Source organism: Myotis yumanensis, unplaced genomic scaffold, assembly GCF_028538775.1.
Source record: "Myotis yumanensis isolate MYYU_CA2020_CCGP unplaced genomic scaffold, mMyoYum1.0.hap1 SCAF_3, whole genome shotgun sequence".
Taxonomy (NCBI): Eukaryota; Metazoa; Chordata; class Mammalia; order Chiroptera; family Vespertilionidae; genus Myotis; species Myotis yumanensis.
In genome coordinates, this window is record NW_027223754.1 from 26,816,748 (window position 1) to 26,838,440 (window position 21,693).

Sequence of the window (21,693 nt, forward strand, 5' to 3'; positions counted from 1 at the left end):
GGAGTGGCCTGCGGGATCAGGCTGAAACCACCTGTCCAACATCCCCCGAGAGGTCCCAGATTGCGAGAGGGTGCAGGCCAGGCTGAGAGACCCCACCGGTGCAAGATCAGGCCGGGGAGGGACCGCAAGAGGGCTCCAGAGCGTGTGTGGCCCATCTCGCTCAGTCCCAATCAGCCGGACCCCAGCAGCAAGCTAACCTACCGGTCGGAGCATCTGCCCCCTGGTGGTCAGTGGATGTCATAGCAAGCAGTTGGGCAGCCTTAGCATATCATTAGCATATTACGCTTTGATTGGTTGTTCGGTTGTTCTGCCGTTTGGTCTATTTGCATATTGCCCTTTTATTATATTGGATTATGCATTTAAAAGAGTAGAAATGGAGAAAACAAAGTACTCTATTTTCTATTTTTCTGTATTTTGACAGCCTTTTTTCTTTCATATTATAGAGTGCCACACTAAATACTGTATAGGGAGAATTACACATATATAAATGCCAGGAACAAAGTTCCTTTTTGTTAATTCATTTTTTTACATTTGTATTGGAATATAACTTAAATACACAAATCCTAAGTCCCTAAGTCTACAAACAGCTTGATGAATGTTTTCCTACATACATAGGTAACCCATATCAACATATAGAATGTTTGCAGCAACCCACCAGGATTTATCCTTGTCCCTTGTAATTGATTGATTACATCCCTAAAGTAGGCACTGTGCTAATCTCAATCACTTTTCCTAAATTTTTAAATTTTCTGAACTTCATATAAATGTAATCATTCTTTATTGCCCTATTTGGTCTGACTTTCTGTGTTCAGCAGACTGTGATATCTATCCGTGTAGTTGCATATATCTTTCTTTTCTATTGGCATAGTGTTCTCTCCTTATTTTTAGAACATCAACGTTTTGCAATAAGATTTTGCATTGTAAAACTTCAGCAAAATTTTAAATTTAATTTTTATAATACCCTTTTTCCTAGGAAAAATATAAACATCATGAAGTTCTTTGTACCCTCTTGTGCAGGGTGGGGCAAAAGCGGCTACTATTTCAAACTCTAAGATTAACTTATTTTTAAAAGTCTATTAAATTCATGTTGGATTTGTCTTTTCATCTTTGTTTTAAATATTCTTTTTTTTAAATATATTTTTATTGATTTCAGAGTGGAAGGGAGAGGGAGAAAGAGATAGAAACATCAATGCTGAGAGAGAATCATTGATCAGCTGCCTCCTGCACGCCCCCTACTGGGGGTCAACCCCACAACTGGGGCATGTGCCCTGACCAGGAATTGAACCGTGACCTCCTGGTTCATAGGTTGACTCAACCACTGAGCAACACCAGCCAGACTCATTTTGTTTTATAGCACTATGAGCTGTGCAACTGAATCCCATGAATAAAGAACTTACGTTTTTCATTTGAACAGTAGTAGGTGACACAGTTATATATTTTGTTACAGAGAGAAACTACATGAAGCCAATAATGAATTGCAGAAGAAGAGAGCCATTATTGAAGATCTCGAACCAAGATTTAACAACAGCTGTGAGTTTTTTCTAATTAGCATAGTGTTAAATTAGTTAGCCTTACTTCACCCTAGTGATGAGTTTATATAAAATTGTTTACTTTAGAAATGGGCCTTATTTTAAAGGATTTGCTTTATTTTTTAAAAGAGTGTATATATATATATATATATATATATATATATATATATATATATAGTCATCTTCACAGTATTTCTTAAATTTCTAATTATAGTTGTGTTTTTCATTCATTAACTGTGAGGGATAATGAATACTTTATTAAATTAGTTCTTTTGTGGTATAGTTGAATATAAGTCAAAGTTTTACTTCCTTTTAAACTTACATACATTTGTAGTTTGACTTCATTAATTCTTTTTTGTGGAAGGTGAAGTTAAACATAGAGTTTTACTTTTTTTCATTGTGGTAAAATGTACATAACATACAAATGACCATTTTAACCATTTTAGGTATACAGTTCAGTGGCATTAAGTATATTCACATTGTTGTGCAAACACAAGCAATCACTCAATTGTCCAGTGTAGTGATGTTGTGCAACTACCATCATCTCCAGAACTTTTTTTATCCCAGACTGAAGCTCTGTATCCTTAGCCCCTGGTAACCACTATTCTACTGTCTCTGTGAATTTCACTCTTTCAGGTATTCCCATTCATACCACTGGAAACATATAATATTTGTCCTTTCATGTCTGGCTTATTTCACTTAGCATAAAGTCTTTCATTTTTACTTAGTATAATGTCTCCATGTTGTAGTAGCATGTATCAGAATTGAGGCTGAATAATATTCTATTGTATATATATGTATATCACATTTTGTGTATCCATCCATCCATCAATGGATCTTTTTTAATTTGAGTGCTTTCATAGTAGAGTTTTTGTTTATAAGAAAAGCTTTTTGTAAAAAAAATTATGAATTTTTTTTTAAAAAATATAGGAATAGATCCATCTCAAAGCTATTAACTACTTACTGTTAGTTGAAATGTTTTTAAAGTTGTTACAATCTAAAAAAAATTTTTTTTTATTGTCTCATCTGTAGCCTTAAAAATTGAAGAGTTACAGGAAGCTTTAAGGAAGAAAGAAGAGGAAATGAAGCAAATGGAAGAACGATATAAGAAATATTTAGAGAAAGCTAAAAGTGTAAGTATGCATTCATGGACATCTCACTTCACTTTCCGATAATGTTCCACTGACTTCTCAAAACGCAGGTACAGTGACTTCTCCTGCAGAGCCTCAGGAGGAGAACAAGAAGTACCAAGAGGAAATGACCCTATATATAGGAAATAAGCGGCAGTCACCACGTTAAGTAGTAATCAGAATTACCTCCACTGATGGTAGGACAACCAACATCTTGTGCCTCCTGATAAAGTATCATTGCCAATAATACTTGACCTGAATCTAAGCAATCTTCTAGTCCTACCTTTCAGTTCCCAAGGAAAAATAAGGTTATTAGAACCAGTTAAATAACACTTTCAGAAAATCATCAGATAAATGCAGAATTTGGGATAAAAGTCAATGTTATGAAAAACAAAAATAGGCATTAGAGTGTAGGGGGAGCATAAGAGACTGTTGTGATTTTTAAAAGCCAAAAGGCACCTAAGGACCAAAAGTAATACATTAATCTTTGGGTCCTGGATCGGGGGCAGAAGGGCAGTTTGAAAGGACATTTTGGAAGCTCCTGTGGAAATGTAGATGTGGCCCAAATAGTGATTGATGATTTGTAGAAATATTGTCTTACAGATGATAATCTTACTGTGATTATGTATGAGACTGTCCTTAGTCAAAAGAGATGCATGTTGACGTGTTTAAGGGTTACATGCCATGAGGTCTGCAGATTGCTTTCAAATAGTCCCCCAAACGAGCAAGCGTGGTGTGTGTGTGTGTGTGTGTGTGTGTGTGTGTGTGTGTGTGGCGGGGGGTGGGGGGATCAGATGTGGCAGTGCAGTAATTGGTGATCTGGGTTTTTATTGTTCGGCTCTTTCAAGTTTTCTATAGGCTTGGCTATTTTTGATGCTAAAAGTACTGGGCCAAAAAGCAAAAAGACTTTCCCAGAAGACCTCCAGTTGGCTAGCTAGAATTGCATCATGTACCCATGCCTAACCCGAGCCATTGACAGAAGAGATAGATCACAGTGACAGCCTTTTAAACCATCAGGACCTCTTTCTAAGTACCCGTGCGGTCAGAGGCAAAGGGCTAGCTGAACCAAATCAGAGGAAAGGGAAAGGCTAAATAGCTGTCATTAGTGTTTGCTGTAGTAAAATTTATTCATTTTAAGCGAAAATGACTTCTTATAATTGATTCTTTTACATAATTAAAAAGTTTTTATAATTAAAAGTTGCAATAATTGAATATTATTTCATACATTCAAATTTTAAAGTATCCTTGTACGATAGCTTTCATTTTCATAAGGTGTATCTTTCGTTTTTTAAATAAGTGTATTTTTAGATGTTACATTCTTTCAGTTTGAGACTTGTAAATATTTTCTTTTATTACTTTTTACAGGTTATCCGCACTTTAGATCCTAAACAAAATCAAGGAGCAGCACCAGAAATACAAGCTCTTAAAAATCAGCTTCAGGAACGGGACCGAATGTTCCATTCATTAGAGGTAGGTAGTTCACTGTACTAGACAATAAGATACTTCATTTTTTAATTTTTTTTCTAGAAGCCTTGCTATATGTGGTAATCTCTATTAATTTAGAGAGTAAATTGTGACTATTGATATGGAATTGCTTTTCATGTTTACATGTGCTTGTATTTTAGAAAGAATATGAGAAAACAAAGAGTCAAAGAGAGATGGAAGAAAAATATATTGTTAGTGCCTGGTACAATATGGTAAGAAAAGAACACCTCTAAACATACTGTGAAGTTCAGTGAATATGTAATACTTATTACATGCCCTTTACTGTAGAAGTAATTCTGCCAAAGGAATCTGAAAGTAATACGATCCTAACACACACTAACAAAACCTAATGCCGATCTTGGGACTGAAAAGAGGATGTGAGAACCTTCAGATAGATGCCTGGTTAGGGTATTTTGAACACATCATTATCCCTAGAGAACAGAAAGATAAATGACAGTTTGATTTCTGTCTCTTAGAACCATTTTCTTCTAGAGGAGAGGGACTTGAGTAATATCTAAATACTGAAGCAGTAGCTTTTGTTTTGTGGGACTTGGCATGAATGGTACTTCTACTGAGTGAGGTTTAACTATCTCATAGGGTTTAAAAAATGTTTATGATTGATAGACCCTGAACGACTGGAAGTTTTGAAATTGGATTTCCAACACACACCAAAAAAAACTTTAAATGTATTGCAGGGGAAAATAAATGTTCATCACATTCTGCTTTAATATGATTTTCTGGATATAAATAGTTGTGGTTTTTAGAGAATACTGTACTTTTTGTCATTTTTTTCTTCTTTGTTCTTCTCTTCAGTAAGACCACTTTCTGCCTTTTCATTGTTAGTTGCTTAAGAAAGGAAATTAAACCAGATTCCTTTCAGCAATCCTCTTCAACACTAAAGTTGTGTTAATGGCACAATACCATTATTCCTGTTTTACAGTTATAATTGATACTGTGTCTTAAAGGTTAGTGTCCCAGGCCTCCTGATTCCATGTTTTGATCTTTGTTAAAATTAATACAATTTCATGACATGTCCACATTTATATTTGCCTTGGTTAAAACTACATATTTAAGATTTTATCACAATTTAAAAAAACAAAAGAGGAGCCGAAACCAGTTTGGCTCAGTGGATAGAGCGTCGGCCTGTGGACTGAAAGGTCCCAGGTTCGATTCCGGTCAAGGGCATGTACCTGGGTTTCGGGCACATCCCCAGTAGGGAGTGTGCAGGAGGCAGCTGGTCGATGTTTCTCTCTCATCGATGTTTCTAACTCTCTATCTCTCTCCCTTCCTCTCTGTAAAAAATCAATAAAATATATTTAAAAAAAAAAAAAGAGGAAATCAATAAGTTTAAAATACTATTACTGTTAACAAGTATAGGTTTCTTGAAAATTAAAATTAAACAATAGGAAAAATTTATATATTTAAGGGAGTTCTCTGGGAACTAGTCTTGACTCCACCTAGTCTCTTTCCTCTATATCCTTCCTAAAAGTTAGAGCCATCTTGGAGCTCTGCCCTCAATCCTTATTAGTAATTTCATATTCTTGATTGATTTTTATAACTCCACATATTGTGTTTCTAATGGAACTAAATTTATTTATCCTGTGATATAATATTAAAGAATAGTCATAATTTTCAGCTCTTCATAGACCGAAGGAATAACTGAGTAGACTAAACACAAGTTAATGTTCAGGTAATATAGCCAGTAACAGCTTCATACATACATTCAGAAAGTTCTGCATCTCCTTCAACCAAAATGGAAGTGAAGATGACAAGTGCTGGGAAAAGGTATTAAGTGTCTCAGAGAATGGCTTTGTGATGGATACTGAGGTCTTGTAAGTGTATGAAGAATTTGAATAAGTTGCTTGGAATATGAGAGTGAAAAAAATAGTATATTTTAAATGAAATATAAATATATTGGGTATCCAAAAAAATATATACACATACTTTGAATAATTATAAAGGCATTGTTTATTGAAATACATTTCATTTTCAAAATTGAGCTATCAGCTATTAGTGTATACATTTTGGGGGATACCTTATATGTAGCCAAATTGAATAAAGATTACCAATAGATTTCTGTCAGTTTTATTCAGATCCTTAAATGCTTTGATTTCAAATTGAGTGAAAAACCCATTCTGGATTGTCTCGTAGGCAAAATGGAGGAATGTGTTAATGTATTTGGGAATGTATGATAGACTGCAATTCTATTAAAAATGCAAAGCCATGACCAGTGTTTTAACTAGTGATAGGAAGACTTATCTTTTAGTCTTCTGCCTCCTGTGCCAGTTTGTCCATTTCATTCTGGGAAGGCTGCGTGTCTTAGTATAGCTTAGCTTTAGCTGCCTGACTCTCCTCCTGGCTCCCAATTGCTCATTTCCTCCTTGTTGCCTTCCACTTCCTCCCATCAATTTACTTGGATCCAGTCACTGGTCAGATTAAACAGCTGCTCTCAGTGCTCCATGTTTGTCTGGTGTAGGTTCTTCACTGGCTTATTAAATGACTACCACAACCACTTTTTTCCTGATCTCCTCATAGGCTGTTCATTGTGATTATTCCTCTGTGTTTAGAGTACACCCCCCAGAGGTTATTTTCTCCTGTTAAGGTGCTCTGGGCCCAGCAATTATGGCTCTTCTCCCTTTCAAGCTAGTAGGCCATCCTCCTGTCTTCAAGAAAGACCCCCTGCTCCCTGTTGGGCCTCCGTTTGGGGCTGTCAGGAACTTTTCTTAAGTTGTTTGAGAATACAAGTCCACCTGAAGTGAAGAAAAACAGCATAGTGGTATGTATTAAATCTAGTGTGCCTTTCCACCTTAAGGAACAGCAAGTGCATTTGTGGTTTGCCATTCTAAATATGCCCTGATTGCCACAGCCCCTTGTGAATCAACTGCTACCAATCAATTGCACTATTTTTCTTGGAAAATCACTTCATACATTTGATTTGAAAGGGAAGTGTGATTGAGAATCGGTATTCCAAAATCTGTCTCTATTATGTATTGTTTTGGTTATTGCCTATTCAGAAAACTAACTCTTCATTTTTCCAAAGGAAAATTTGTACCTAATTGTTGGAACTGAAATATCTATAAAATTTTAATCTATAATGAGCAGAATTAACATTTCTAATTGTGCCTTCTGATGCAATGTAAGAAAATCTGCATGATGAAATTGTCTTTTATGAGAGTATGTTCCACTACTTTTTCATTGATTACCTTTATTTTCTGTGTGATATAGGGAATGACTCTGCATAAAAAGGCGGCTGAAGATAGACTTGCTAGTACAGGTTCAGGGCAGTCATTTCTGGCTAGGCAACGACAAGCAACCAGCACGAGAAGATCTTACCCAGGTCATGTTCAACCAGCCACAGCAAGGTAGACAAGTCTTGCCAGTAGAATAAAAACATCCTGCATTCAAAACATACTTCTGTTACACATAACACCATTTCAGGAAATTCAGCCAGCTTATTTTTTGTCTCTATGTTATGTTAATATTTAGTTGTTTCTCATTTGAGGACTGTCTCTCCGTATCTATGATGTTTTAGTTTCTTGGTCCTTTATTTTGTAGTCTTTTCAGTTCCTTTTCATGTGCCAAAAATTTTTTAAATGCCCAATTAAAAGTGTTGGATAATAGTATAGTACTTTTCTTTGTATGAAAATGTCCTATCCCCAATGGTGTATGTAGGCTTTGTAATGAATTAGATTTTCTGCCAATAATTGATATACAAGAATTATATTCTTTATTGTGCCTCTGTGTTACCATGCTTTATAAGAATGTCTTTGTTTAAAGGGAATTAATCTTTTTATGATGTATTAATCTGTGTTTTCAATTGTTTTCCAAATGCACTTCAAATAACTTGCATATTTACGATATAAAATGAATGGTTGGCAAATGCACTTTTTGCAAAGACATAAATATATTGGCAGAGGTGCTAATTAGACCTTACCTATAGCACCTGGTAGAGTTATTCAGAGGGAAAAATTAGTTTTCACGTTGTTTTATAGGAAATTAAATTTGTTTGAAGATTTGGAAACTATTTTTAAAACATAAATACATAGAATTTTATTATTTCTTGCTATCTTGTTGCTGGCAGAAGTGAATGCATTGGTTAGGTTATTAGGGGGGAAGTTACAGAAGAGAAAAAAGTCAGGCAGTGCATTAATTGTTTCTTATTTTGGAATATCACAGTAACTGAGGATCAGAATCTGGTAGTGTGGCTGATATTAATAGTTTCAATTGCCCTCTATATCTTAGACCTATTTTTCATATATTTACAAGTAATAGGTAGCATTACCCTTTGGGCAACTTCCTTGTTGACTTGCATCTCTTGTTTTATTTATTCATTAATATAAACACTTCTATTCCTCAATAATTCCTAATACTTAACATCTTAATATCAGTCATTAAGATCAGCAAAGGACTTCTTATACGTGCTGTTGTGACAGGTCTCTTTTACCTTTTTTCCCTAATTCTATGTATTAGTCCAAGAATTTGCTACTGAACAGATTCTCTTGGGTATTTGGTCGCATCAAAGTGTTTAGATTCATTGATAGCTTGATTGTAAACCATGTTTATTTACATTGATGAATGGTTGTCAAGTAATAATGATTGTAAAGCACTTTGAGTATATAAGGTGCTACATAAATGTAAAATATCATTTATTTGAAAATGAAATGCCTCTGCCTGCCTTTACGTATTAATTCAAGCATTTGGTCCCCAATTATATTTAAGTTCTCCAGCCTTTTTCTTACCCCATAGCCCATTTTATTAAAAGCAAAATAATTACTGAAATTAGGTCAATTTTTAAATTTGTTTGTTTTTGTTTTTAGATAGGTCACCAAGTAAGAGGATTTTATTTCATGTACATGCTGTTTGGAAGTTCAGGTTTCATTTATTTCTGTATATTAATACAAATTAGTAATTTTAAATCAATCCAAATGTAATTCAGAATTCTCATAAATTGTAGTCAAATGTTTGGTTTTAAATTCCTACTTCCATTTTTATAAGAAAATCGACCTAAAAATTAGTAGTGTTTTCATTTGTCCTCAGAAATCGTACTTGAAGAAAGTATTAGAATATACACAGAAATGACTTTATGCATTGTGCTGATTCTTACATTAAGTACAGAAATCTAAGCACAGTGTGAATGCTTTTGCCTAATATGACCATAAAGCAGCAAGAATTAGTGATAATGGAGAGAACCACCTGAGTAGAGTGCATTGTGAGATTTCAGGAGGCTAAGCCAAACTAATCAACATAAAAAGTTTTGACAATAAAAGATCAAAAACTATTTAGGATGGTTCTTACCCCCAACCCCTGATTTTACAAATCACATAAGGATTCACCTGTTTTAGAACAAAGTGTGAAACTAATCTTGGTTAAATTAAAATAATTGGGAAATTATACCTGTAGAATAAGATAGATGGACATAAAGAGTCTATGAACTATTTATTTAAAGGATTATATCCTATAAGATACAAAGTTTTTATTTTACTTTTCTATTTACTGCCCCAGCCCTGGTCTCTGACCCACCCACCTACTCAGATATAGTTCTCTAAATGGGTTAGAAAGGCGCCAAGCTTTTAGACGAGATCGGGCGCGTTCAGGGTGGTATGGCCGTAGACGGTGCCGAGCTTTTAGAAGGAAGTTTTACTTCTTATTTTTCTTCAGCATCTGTTGTTTTATGCTATTATTTTGGTGTTTTACAGTGATAACTTTCACTCTCCTTTACTGTACCCTTAAAGTTTAGTATATTACTTTCAAGTATATAGAAGAAATTATATTTCTAAACATTGTTTGTTTTTTTTAAAGCAGGAGTAACACTTAGCTATAACAGTGACAACTCTGTCCAGCTTTGGACAGGATTTATGAAATTGCTATCTCTCCTGTAATGCTTAGTAATTTCTCAGGAGGTTTGTGATGATGCATGGTCTCTCTGGAAGGTGGAAGACGTTGGGTGCTTTATTTAGATGTGAGCTGTGCTGTATTTTCACAACCCCCTTAGACACAGTAGCCACAGTTCACTTGGACAGTGGAGCTAGTCCTGTCCTCACCAATGGACTAAGTACAGTGTTATTGCATTAGGTTGAGGTGATCCATCAGCCTACTCTAGTGTCTGAATTCTTATAATCAAAAAGCTTATTTGCTGTTTTCCTTCTAGCCATGGTAGGAAAATATAAGGTAAATAACTAAGGAATATTAAAGCATAAAATTTATGTTCTGCAGTGTCTATTTAAGAAGTTCATTATGAAAAAAAATGCAGCAAATATTGTAGTTTACCACATCTAAAAAGAGAATAAACAATACAGTTGTACTTAAAAGAACTTCCCAAAATTTCAGTTATATCTTTTTATAATTTGTCTAATTACTTGTTAATAGTCAAGAAAAAGAAGTCCCTAAATAAAGGACCCATGTTCCAAAATTGATCAAGATTGAATTATTTCTATTAGACAGCACTAGCCTGGTTCAAAAAAAACAACGGCTTAATGCAGTGGTTCTCAACCTGTGGGTCGCGACCCCTTTGGGGGTCGAACGACCCTTTCACAGGAGTCGCCTAAATACATCCTGCATATCAGATATTTACATTACGATTCACAACAGTAGCAAAATTACAGTTATGAAGTAGCAACGAAAATAATTTTATGGTTGGGGGTCACCACAACATGAACTGTATTAAAGGGTCACGGCATTAGGAAGGTTGAGAACCACTGGCTTAATGGGATACTTAGATTATAATAAGGAAATATTGTTTTTAATTTTGTTGAAGTCTTATTGCTTTGTTTATATAATAAAAGCTCAAATGTACAAAATTAAGCTAAATGTTATCCAGCCAGAGACTTCAGCCTATATATTTCATTAGTTTTCACAAAGGCATGAAAATTCATGCTGTCCAAATAGATCAACAATAAGTTGTAAGTGAAAGATGAGTTTAGTTGAAGAAAAGACATTTTATTTATGTGCTGCTTTACTCGCATCTCCTTTTCAATAACGGTTTTGTTAACTAACGGCATAAAATATTTTTTAGTATCTCTTGCTCTTAGGTAAGCATTTATCCTTTAAAGATAATAACCATGTTAAAAACTTGAAAATCTTTATCCCGATATAAGAATTATCTTGCAACACAAATCTAAAATTTTAAATTATCTTAACTCTGCATTGAATCTCCAATTGTCCAGATCTCAGACTCCAGGAATGTTACAGTTATCCTCAGTTGGAACCTGTGAGATTTATCTGAAAAAGCATCCACAGCTCACAGCTAGTAAGTACAAACCTAGCTAGTGCACAGACACGTGGATCAGACATCTCTGGTCCTACAGTGAGAGAAAAGTACTCAGCATCTTGCTTTTGCTAAGGGAAAAATAACAACATTAAGGCAAAATGCTTTTTGTTGTCTGTTCATTAAACTATGGAAGGATATTTTTACTTTTTAGCCTTGTATTATGAAGGGGCCCTTTTCTTAGAAATGGCAGTAGAACGGATGTAGCATTGTACTTCTTAACAGCAAAGCCTGTGTGATATCCCAAAGTAGGATGAAGGAGTGTACTCAACAAAATTAAAATGGGATATCAGAAACTTTGAACATTCTTTTAGCATGTTTTTTCATTTTGTCCTTTTTTTTAATATAAGTTAAAAGGATTTTCCATTCAATAATGATCATCTCTTTTACTATAGCTCCCACTGTTAACTTTGGCAGCTTCTTTTGGTAGTTGTACAACCCAGTTTCATTACATTTAAAAAGCAGTTTCAGAGCTCATTCTTTGTAACTATAATGATTTTATATCATGTAGTTTTTATATGAGGAAGGTTATTCTCAATGTATCTGTCATCCAATTTTTTACTTTCTATAAAGCATATTTAAATAAGAATTGGTGTATGTTCCTTTTATTGAAAAATTTGCAAAGGTTTTATTGTCTAATGTCAGCACAATAATTTTAGGGCCTAAAGTTTTGCAGTAAATATCACTCATTTCTCAGACGCCTAAAACACATGAAATAATTTGTTTCTAACAGCTAATGTCTACCCCTCCCCATTCCCTCAAATCACGGAAGCATTAATATTTAGCTTCCTTTTTGTAAATGAAGGATAGTGCAGATGTAATGACATACTTCTCTTTTAAATCACTGATTATGTTTTTGGGAAGTATGTACTGATTTTTTTAATAGTCTTTTACATCCATAAAGATTATATAATTCACATGTATTATCTTTATGAATATAAAAACTTATGACCTTTATATTTAATGTTATCTTTAAATGCACTTGGATTCTTCACATTGCACTTAAAATGATAGAGAAGGGACATTAGTTATTGAAAAACTAGACACCTGAACCTAGTTATGAGTTTGGGCAGTATTGGGGGATCTATAAATGTTTTCTAACAATTATATATCAGCAATCACAGGTATGTCTCTTCAGTATTTTTCTGTTTTCTAATATTTTCTAATAACATTCTGTAAGATAAGATTGTATGCTGTATATAAGTGAGCATAGAAATCTGAGAAAGTAATAGAACTGCTGTTAAGGCAAATCCTAGAGAGTAGAGTGGATTTTTGGGATAAGAAATGGCCTAGTTATAAAACACATCCAGGCAGATGGAAGTATTAATACAATTAAAACTTACATTGTCTTAACAAATGTTCCTAAAGTAAAAGTTCACATAAAATTTTCTGACTTTATTATGTGATCATTCGATAAAAAAGAATAGGCAAAAACATAGTTTATTTTTTAATTATCCTTCCCTTCATTAGGCATTAACCGGGCACACACTATTAACTATATATGTTATATTGGAGGGGAAAGCATCTGTTTTCATTTTGAAACTGTTAGCCCATTACTAGACCTAAGGTATGATTTAAGGTCATTAAGAATACTGTGATATGTCTGGCCAGTGTGGCTCAGTGGTTGAACATCAGCCTATGAACCAGGAGGTCATTGTTTGATTCCCAGTCAAGGCACATGCCCAGGTTGCAGGCTCAATTCCCATTAGGGGGTGTGCAGGAGGCAGTCAATCAATGATTTTCATCATTGATGTTTCTATCTCTCCCTCTCCCTTCCTCTCTGAAATCAATAAAAATATTTTTTTTAAAAAAAGAATACTGTGATTTAATGAGATGAGAAGAAATCTGTCCCTCTTAATTATACATAATAGCACCACAGAAAATTTTTTTTAAAGTGAAGGCAAGAGTATACATTTAAAAAATATATATTCAAGAAGAGCCCTTATATACCTAATACATTATCACCAGGCTCTGAATTAGATGGTTAGGGTCTGAAGATGAAGTCATCAGAGAAGGTATCCATAGCTGCAAAATTTTAGGCCCCAGGGGCTATCAAATATCCTGAATTATATCTACTCAGAGCTTAAAGGAAAAATTAAATGCCATGAGAAGAACAATCTCAAAGTGAGAAAAAGAAAACTATCAAAGCATGCTGAGGTTCTAATAATATACATGGGAGACTTTAGAGATTTCTAAATTGACAAAAGATAGTAATTAGTTTAGCAACTATATTGTGAAATTAAAAGGGACTCATTTATTCTTGGTGTATTTGTCAACATATGGTCGGTGATTACTGTATATACATTCTATCATGTTTATTTTATATATGTCACTATTAGAAATGAGTTTTATTATTTACTGTTACTTCTAATCATTTATGTATTATTTATACTTCATTGCAAGATTCACAGCACTTTACTAATATTAGATAATTTTTTTCCTTCCACCTTTCTGTGGCATGTTTTTATTTATCTTTTCCACTGGGGTTATTTTCCTTATTTTGGAGCACTCACTAAGAAAAATGTAAAAGATTGCCTAAATGGGCTTTGTACTCTTCCTAAAATTTTTAAAGTCAGATCTGAAGTTCTAAGTCTGGAAATCTATTTGAAGGTGGGTTGGGGTTGCTAAACATGAATTAAAATTTATATTTCACAATAAGACCCTTTTATAAGTTAATAACTCATGAAACCCAAATGCAAACACCCTTGAAACCTTTTGTTTCCTGGAGTTGCAGTAATAAAAAGTAAACAGTCTTCTGGTGAATCAGAAGATATTCTTACCTTTGATTCCCCTGGCTCCTAAAATACCTACAAACCGTCTTTAACTAAGGTTCATAGTTTCTTCATCACTGCATATACCCAAAGACAGGAGAAAGAAAGCCAAGTGCCAGGAGCTTTGAAGTCAGAGATCTGGTAAGTGGTGGGCATGAGTTGATGGGGAAAGGCTGGCTCTAAGAGGGCCAAATACTACAGAAATATTCTTAGTTCTACTATAACAGATATGCTGTATGAACTTGGTCTTTTTCCTGAATTCAAATATAGCAAAGTTTTTAGCTTACTAAGAGATGTTTTTAGGAGTCAGGACTCTTCCATTTGTAACTTAAATATAATAGCATTTAAATGATAGTCAAAAAGTATTAGGATAGTTGTTTTTACATAAGCATTGACACACACATGATTACTGCCAAAGAATAGGAAGATTTTTTCATAAGAACATTCTCTTAGAGTTTTGTATTATTTTGTATTGTCAGGTGAGAGAAATATTTTTATAGTGTGAGAAGTTTCTGTAGCATTTCCTTCTGCAGTCCTGCCTGTTCTACTGATGTGCTTTGCACACACACAAGAACGAAATGTGTTTTGGGTATCTACTAATTAGTTGTTGAATGGATAGGTCTCCTTCTAATTGTCTTGATCATCCATTGGCTTCTTGTTAATCTAGATAAGAGTAGATTTTAGACCTGCACTGTCCAATTCATTAGCTGCTAGCCACATGTAACAATTTAAAATAAAATAAAGATCTGGTTCCTCCGTCACCTAGCCACACTTTAAGTACTTCAGTAACCACAGCCACACATAGGTAGTGATTACTATATTGGCCAAACCAGATTTAGAATATTTTTGTCATTGCAGAAAATACTTTTTGCCAGTGCTGTAATAATACCTAAAGGGAAAATAAGGACAAGAGAAAGGTATTTAATTAATGTATGATAACTCTTAGATTTTACTGCAAAATTAATACCAGCTCTTTTCAGAGACCTTGGAAAGATGAAAACCCCATTCTTTGAAACTAGTTTTCAGTATATATATTGTTTTCAACTTTATTTTTATTGTTGACACTATTAAACAAATTCTCACACTTTTCAAGTAATATAATTATATCATTTCATAAATCATAATTTAGTATCTTCAGGGTTTTTTTATGTAGTGTTTTAACAATAATGATAGTTTCTAACATTTACCAAGCAGAAACTGATGAATGCTTAATTTATTTATAAAAAAATGGATAAACACATTCTTCTATTTTACTTTTAAATCTATAAAGAGCTAATGAAAGTTGCCAACAGTTTTTTCTGTCCCTAAGATCATGTTGTCTTCTATCTTAAAGGTACATCAAGATCTAAATAATTTCTTTGATTTTCTTCAGTTTCTTGCTCTTAATAACTTGGATTATGAATCAAGCTAAATTTTATGTATGAAGCATACATACATGAAGCAAACATTTTATTCCAGTGACTTAATTAATGAAAAGTTTTTTAATTATTAATTTACTTGGCCTATTACTAAAGCACTTAACATAACTAAAAGGATCTATACAAATGCATTGGTGAGGTTTTTTTTTTCTTCTGTTTTTATTGATTAGAGGGCGAGGAAGAGAGGGATAGAGAGATAGAAACATCCATGAGAAAGGAAAAAAAAATCCATGAGAGAGGGAAAAAAAGAGAAACATCAGTGAGAAAGGAACATTGATCAGCTGCCTCCTGCATGATCCCCAGTAGGGGGCATATCAAGCCTGCAACCCAGGCATGTACCCTGACTGGGAATTGAACCAGTGACCTCTTGGTTCCTGGGTCAATGCTCAATCACTGAGCCATACCAGCCAGGCCATTGGTGAGTTTTTTAATGAAAATAGAAACTAATCATAATTCTTTTGAGTTCAATTTGGTACTTAAACTATCCTGTTAGGAAGTCATGATGCTTTCGTATTCCTTTCAAAAAAGTTTTAATCAAGCAATAGATTTGTTCCAGTAGTATCAAATTCCAAGCCAATTATGGTGAAATTCTTGTTCAAGTTCAAATGGGTAAATGGTGTGATTTGATTTCATTACTTTCTTGGTGGCCTAATTTAATGTGTTCTACAGAGAGCCATACTAAGGGACATTTTCAATATGCTTGAAATAAGAAATAGCATTTTAGTATAAATACAGGAAATAACTGTACACAAGTACCAATCAATGAATTGAGGCCTTCTGATTGTTTAATAGTAGCCTTTGTTTTTTAATAGCCTCAGTTATTTAACAGTCATATGCACTAAAATGTCATTGCCGTCATCAACTCTGCTCTTTGCAGGTTATGTGTAATTCAGAATGCTGTGTACTCGGAAGAGTCATGTCCGGTTTGTCTTGTGTTGCAATGTTCATGTTTTGACAATTGCCTCATTTATAACACCCAATTTTTGGTTGTATAATGAATGGGTAAAATTCAAACATATCTAATAATTTGCCTTATTTTTATTAATAAGTTCTATCAAAGATTTGGGGATAGAAAGAGGCTTCCTCCTCTCCCCTCCGCCCCCCCAGTACTTTTTAAACTTTTCAGATAAGCTGGAAAACACCTTAGTATATTGGAGTTGGAGTTGTATTGATTACAGTCCCAGCTCTAAAGCCTTATACTCATGTCTTAAGTATTATTGATTGTTCTGTGAATTGTTAGTTTCATATTTGATACTGTAGTTATCCACCGAAGTTTAGCCTTTGTCAAAAGGAGGTTGCTAGGTATGTTCTTATTTCTGGTTGACTATTAATCATTTCACAATTTCTTTCTTTGTCATTATAATCCAAAAATGAAATCCACATAGGGCTAAATTTCTCACTTTACAAGTGGAGTCAATACAAATTTAGCAACATTGGCTGGCATACAAGCATCTTTCCACATGTTTACCAACTATTTACTCTGTTAAATTGGTGAATTTTCTCACTGTTTTTCTGAGGTGAATGAATGGATAGAGATCCTCAGTAAGAAATTTTTATTAAAATTACAGATATAAAGTCCAAGACAAATTTTTAATTTTTTTGAAATCTATATTTCCTTTTAATATCACTTATTCATTTAATTCTATGACTGCCAACTTGTTATGGTATTAATTATATGTAGATGTTTATATGTATGCATATAATATATGTATATGTATATGAAGAATAAAGTTAAGATTTGGTCAAACTATATTTTCCCATTCAAGTACAAAAATGTTTTCAAGGCTGCAAAAAGTGTACAGTTGTTAAACAAGTTGTAAATAAAAACTTGTATAAAAATTCAGCTGAGTTTTCTTTCTGCTCTTAAACTATGATAAACACATCTATATATATAAAAGGCTAATATGCTAAATGTCCAACCATCCGGGTAATGATGTCACGTAGCAACACCTGGCTTCCTCTCCATAGTGACGACTAGCCTCCTTGCAGCTTCTTCAGCCCAAGAACACGACTTGCTTTATAGCCAGGTGGAAACATTTTCACACTTTAACCAAATGTCTGTGAAGCGTTTTCCTGTGCCTCATTTCATTTGATCCTCACAGAAGTCCTGAAGTAGGTAGATAGGAGACTCAGTGGAATCCTATTTTCTTTAAATCAGCCGGAAAACAGAGATTTAGAAAGCTAAGAAACTTGACCCGACTGAAAAAAAGGTAAGAAATGATGGACCTTGAAAATGACTTCAGGTTTTCTCACAGAATATAGTTAAACACTGCTACAGTTAAATATTTTACCCTTTGTGCTCCCTGCGTGATCTACAATAATAATCTGCTTTGTGTTGATATTTATTGCTGTGTTACTGACAATTACCTGAAAGAGAAGTTGGGGTGCTTCAGTGGGCTGGAAAAAGTTTAGCTAAATCAGAAAGCAGGTCTAATTAAGCAAGTTTATTCTATATCTATAAAAGGCTAAGTTGACTCGCGCATGCACGATACATATAAAGCTCTCGCTGGTGCCAATCGGATGCATGTGTTTCAATCTGTCATTGTTGGTCGTGAGTTTGGTTGACACTTCTATTATAGAGAAAGGGTGAATTGTGATATTAAAATATTTCTTCTAATTAATTTCCTTTCAATGTGCACGAATCTGTGCACCGGGCCACTAGTATTTAATAACTGTCTAATAGTTTTCAACCACTTGCATTTGGCACTTGATATAGTGTCCTATCAATTTAAAGATTATGCCACTGATTTAGGGTAAATCAAAACTATGTGAGGTTATTTTTCTAGTAGCAATGATAGATTTTGTTTTTATTTAGGCTGGTAAATTTTTATAAAGTGACTGTTCAGAGTTCTTAGGGGTGAAAGTTAGACATGGCCTTTCCCCTCTTAGAGTTATCGTGTTAATGTGGTCAATCTTATCACAGACAGTACAGGAAGAACCAATGGTAGAATATTTACTTTGTTTAGCAATATAAAGCATTACTGTTGGCATTTTGTATAGACAGACAATAAGTGCCCCTTTTCCTGCCTTGTAGACCCTTACAACAACTCACCTTTTTTCCACCTTACCCTAAACATTATTGAAATATGGCATCTTTGTATTATGTAAAGTGGAAGTAGTAGTGTGGAAATTGATTATATTTACATTAAAATAATCAGCTAAGAAATTCAGAAGTGAACTTAGCACCAAGATTTTAAAAATTAATGTATACATAGCTTATTTTAATGTTGGAAAAACATATGTTTTCATATATATGTATATGTACATATATTAGAATGGAGGGAACCATATTAAATTTAACATTTATTGAGTGTCCTGAGTATTTAATATTGAAGCACATGCGAAGATAGGTTGAATCACAAAAAATGTCTGACTTCAAAGATTTGGATGAATATTTAGGGCATAACACGGAAACGTTCCTAAATAGAAGTAGCCCAGCTGGAAGTCTACTAGTTAAAGAACATTTATGCTGCTGTTCTGGTTATTGCTACAACACAAACCACTCCAAAACTTAATGGCTTTAAATGATATATTATCTCTCTCAGGTTTGGAGACGGGCTCAGTTGCTCTCAATTGGGGTCCCTCATTCTATTGCAGTTAGATGACGTCTGAGGCTAGAGTCATCTGGAGGCTATGCTCACATATTTCATACCTTTACTGATATGGACAGAACCTGAGGGCAGATCCGGCAACTCCAGACAACCTCCTGACATGACTGGTTTGGACACTCACAAATTGAGTCCCAGGGTAGATGGACTTAGTACACGCAGCTAGCTTCACACACACACACATCCTCCCGAGCAAGACTTCTCAGAGACCCAAGTAAAGATTCAAAACTTCATAGGACCCAACCTTGGAAACTACCCAGCATCACTTCTCCTTTGTCAAAACTGTCATAGACAAGATCAGGTTCAGGGGCTGACTGCTTACACTCCAATTCTCAGTGGAGAAATGGCCAAGTTACCACCCAGCTACCCTTCTGTATTCAAAGAGAAGGAAGATTTCTGCTTGGACATAGTAAGCAGTTAGACAGACATGAACAGAGTAGGAGCCATCAGCCAGGTACAGAAGGTCACCAGGGTGGAAAGCCCCAGATGCAAGGGGGACAACTGGGAATGCAAGTAGTGTAGGGGGAACTCGCCCCCAGGGTGATCTTTCTTTCCCTAGCATATCACCAGTTACGTATTTTAGACACTCCCCCCGACCCCCAACTTTAATATCGCTGGTCATGTGGTTTGTACCTTTCCTCCCCTGGCATGTGACTACTCATGTGGTGGACCCCCTTAGAGAAGGAACAAGGGGGCCGGAAAATAGCCTTATCCAACTCCCATACAAGCCCTTGAACAACCACTCCCTTAAGCATGAAGCCCTAAGGACAATGAGGTTCTGACCCACATCAAATAATCTTAGCAACAAAGATGAGTCTGTTGACCTCAGAGACAGAGTTTCATCCTACCAGAGATTAACATCTAGGCCTCAGTTGTGTTTCAGCTCCTGGCCCAGAAAAGCAGCAAAACCAGTTGAAACAATGCCATGGCTGACATCCGTGCCAACTGCAATGACTAGTGCCGACCAATTAGTAGAGACCATGAGCCTGAAAGGACACACCTGGAAAGCTGATGAACATTCTATTGGATCCTCTCCTGATACCTCCCCTAAAATCCCTGCCTTTGGTAAACAGATAAAAGCCCTTAGGATGAAGGACCAGCTCCCTCTCCTTCTCTCCCCCCCGCCCCCCCCCCCCCCCCCCCCGCCACCCCATCTCTCCTATGCCCCTGCCTTTTCCACCACCTTCCCTCCGCCACTGTTGTCTCTCTCAAGCACACCTGCATCTTCCTCCTTTCTTCCCTCAAGGCTGTACCTTTGCTTTCCAAAGTCTCCTAAGCTCCAAGGACTCTTCTTTTGCCTCTGTAACTTGTTTCCCTCTACCCTTCAGAGTTCTTGGCTGAGTCCCCTGTAATAAAAGACAGATTAACAAGAGAAAAAGAAAACAGATTTATTAACATGTGTACCTGGGAGAGACCTGGGGGAAAATTAGTAATTCCTTGAGGTTGCTTAGAATTCAGGCTCAAATACCATAAGAAAGGGGGAGACGGGGATGTAATGCAGGCCTCTTAGGGGCGAGTAAATGATTTTTAGGAAAGATTAGTGAGCCCTTAGAAGAATTGATAGGAGACATGATAATTTGTGACAAAGTTTGTCTGGGTGTGGTGTCCACCTCAACTGTCAAAACTCCTGGACTGGGGATTTATGACAATTGAGTTCCTTTTGGAAGATATGACTTTAGGCAGCTTAAGGGGGGGGGGGGGGGGGGGCGGGGGGGAGAGGCGGTGATCAGAGAAAGCTTGTCCGTGCATTTGCGGTTTTGCTAGTGCCTACAGCTCAAAATAATATGCCGAAGCAGTTTATTTTGAAGTGGCACACCCTGAACACCTACAGGCATATATATTAGGTTGTATATACTGTTACCCTTCACCAGAATGTCACAGAGACTTCATTGACTGCCATGAGCAACCCTAGCACGAGACAGGTAGTCATGTTGTTGAATAAATGTTTGCCTTTCCTATAACTTATACACATATTACTTGTACAGTAGAACTTTAATTCCTAAAGACAAAAACCCTGAATTACTTAAATTCTGTGATATAAACTCATAGCATCCAAAAGGAAAAAAAAAAGTGTACAAGGAACATAAAGGCCTTTAAAAGGTTAAAGTGGAGGCCAGTTCCCTGGAGATGGAGGGGTTGGGGTTGGGTTGGGTTTCTAGCTGTCGGCCAGCTGCCCTCAGCCATGGCTCCTAAGACTGCGAACAAAAGAGAGGGAACCTAACGACACTAGCACGTCCCCCGTGGCCAACTGCAAGCTCGTGGGACGGATGCACAGACGGGACGACGTACGGGAAACGCGGAGCCCCCGGGAGCGGGGCGCAGTCCCGCCCGCAGGCGAGCATCCTCCAAGGTCAGCCCGGGCCCCGGCGCCAGCCTGGGCCTCTCTGGCCCGCATCTCTATGGTAGGAAGCGGGAAACCGGAAGCGGGGATCGGGCGGGGAAGAGAGCGAGGGGCGGGGCCTGGAGGGGCGGGGCCTGCGCCGCCAAC

General features: G+C 35.8%; 1 protein-coding gene across 1 annotated transcript in view; it reads left to right on the top strand.

Moving 5' to 3' along the window:
- Window positions 1-13,224, top strand: part of HOOK3 (hook microtubule tethering protein 3) — a 101,744-nt gene extending 88,520 nt beyond the window's left edge. The window contains exons 18-22 of the mRNA XM_070408497.1: window positions 1,448-1,530; window positions 2,562-2,662; window positions 4,025-4,129; window positions 4,285-4,356; window positions 7,370-13,224. Of these exons, the coding sequence (XP_070264598.1) occupies window positions 1,448-1,530; window positions 2,562-2,662; window positions 4,025-4,129; window positions 4,285-4,356; window positions 7,370-7,510 (502 nt within the window). The 3' untranslated portion in view covers window positions 7,511-13,224. The remainder of the gene's footprint in view (window positions 1-1,447; window positions 1,531-2,561; window positions 2,663-4,024; window positions 4,130-4,284; window positions 4,357-7,369) is intronic.
- Window positions 13,225-21,693: the final 8,469 nt, after the last annotated feature.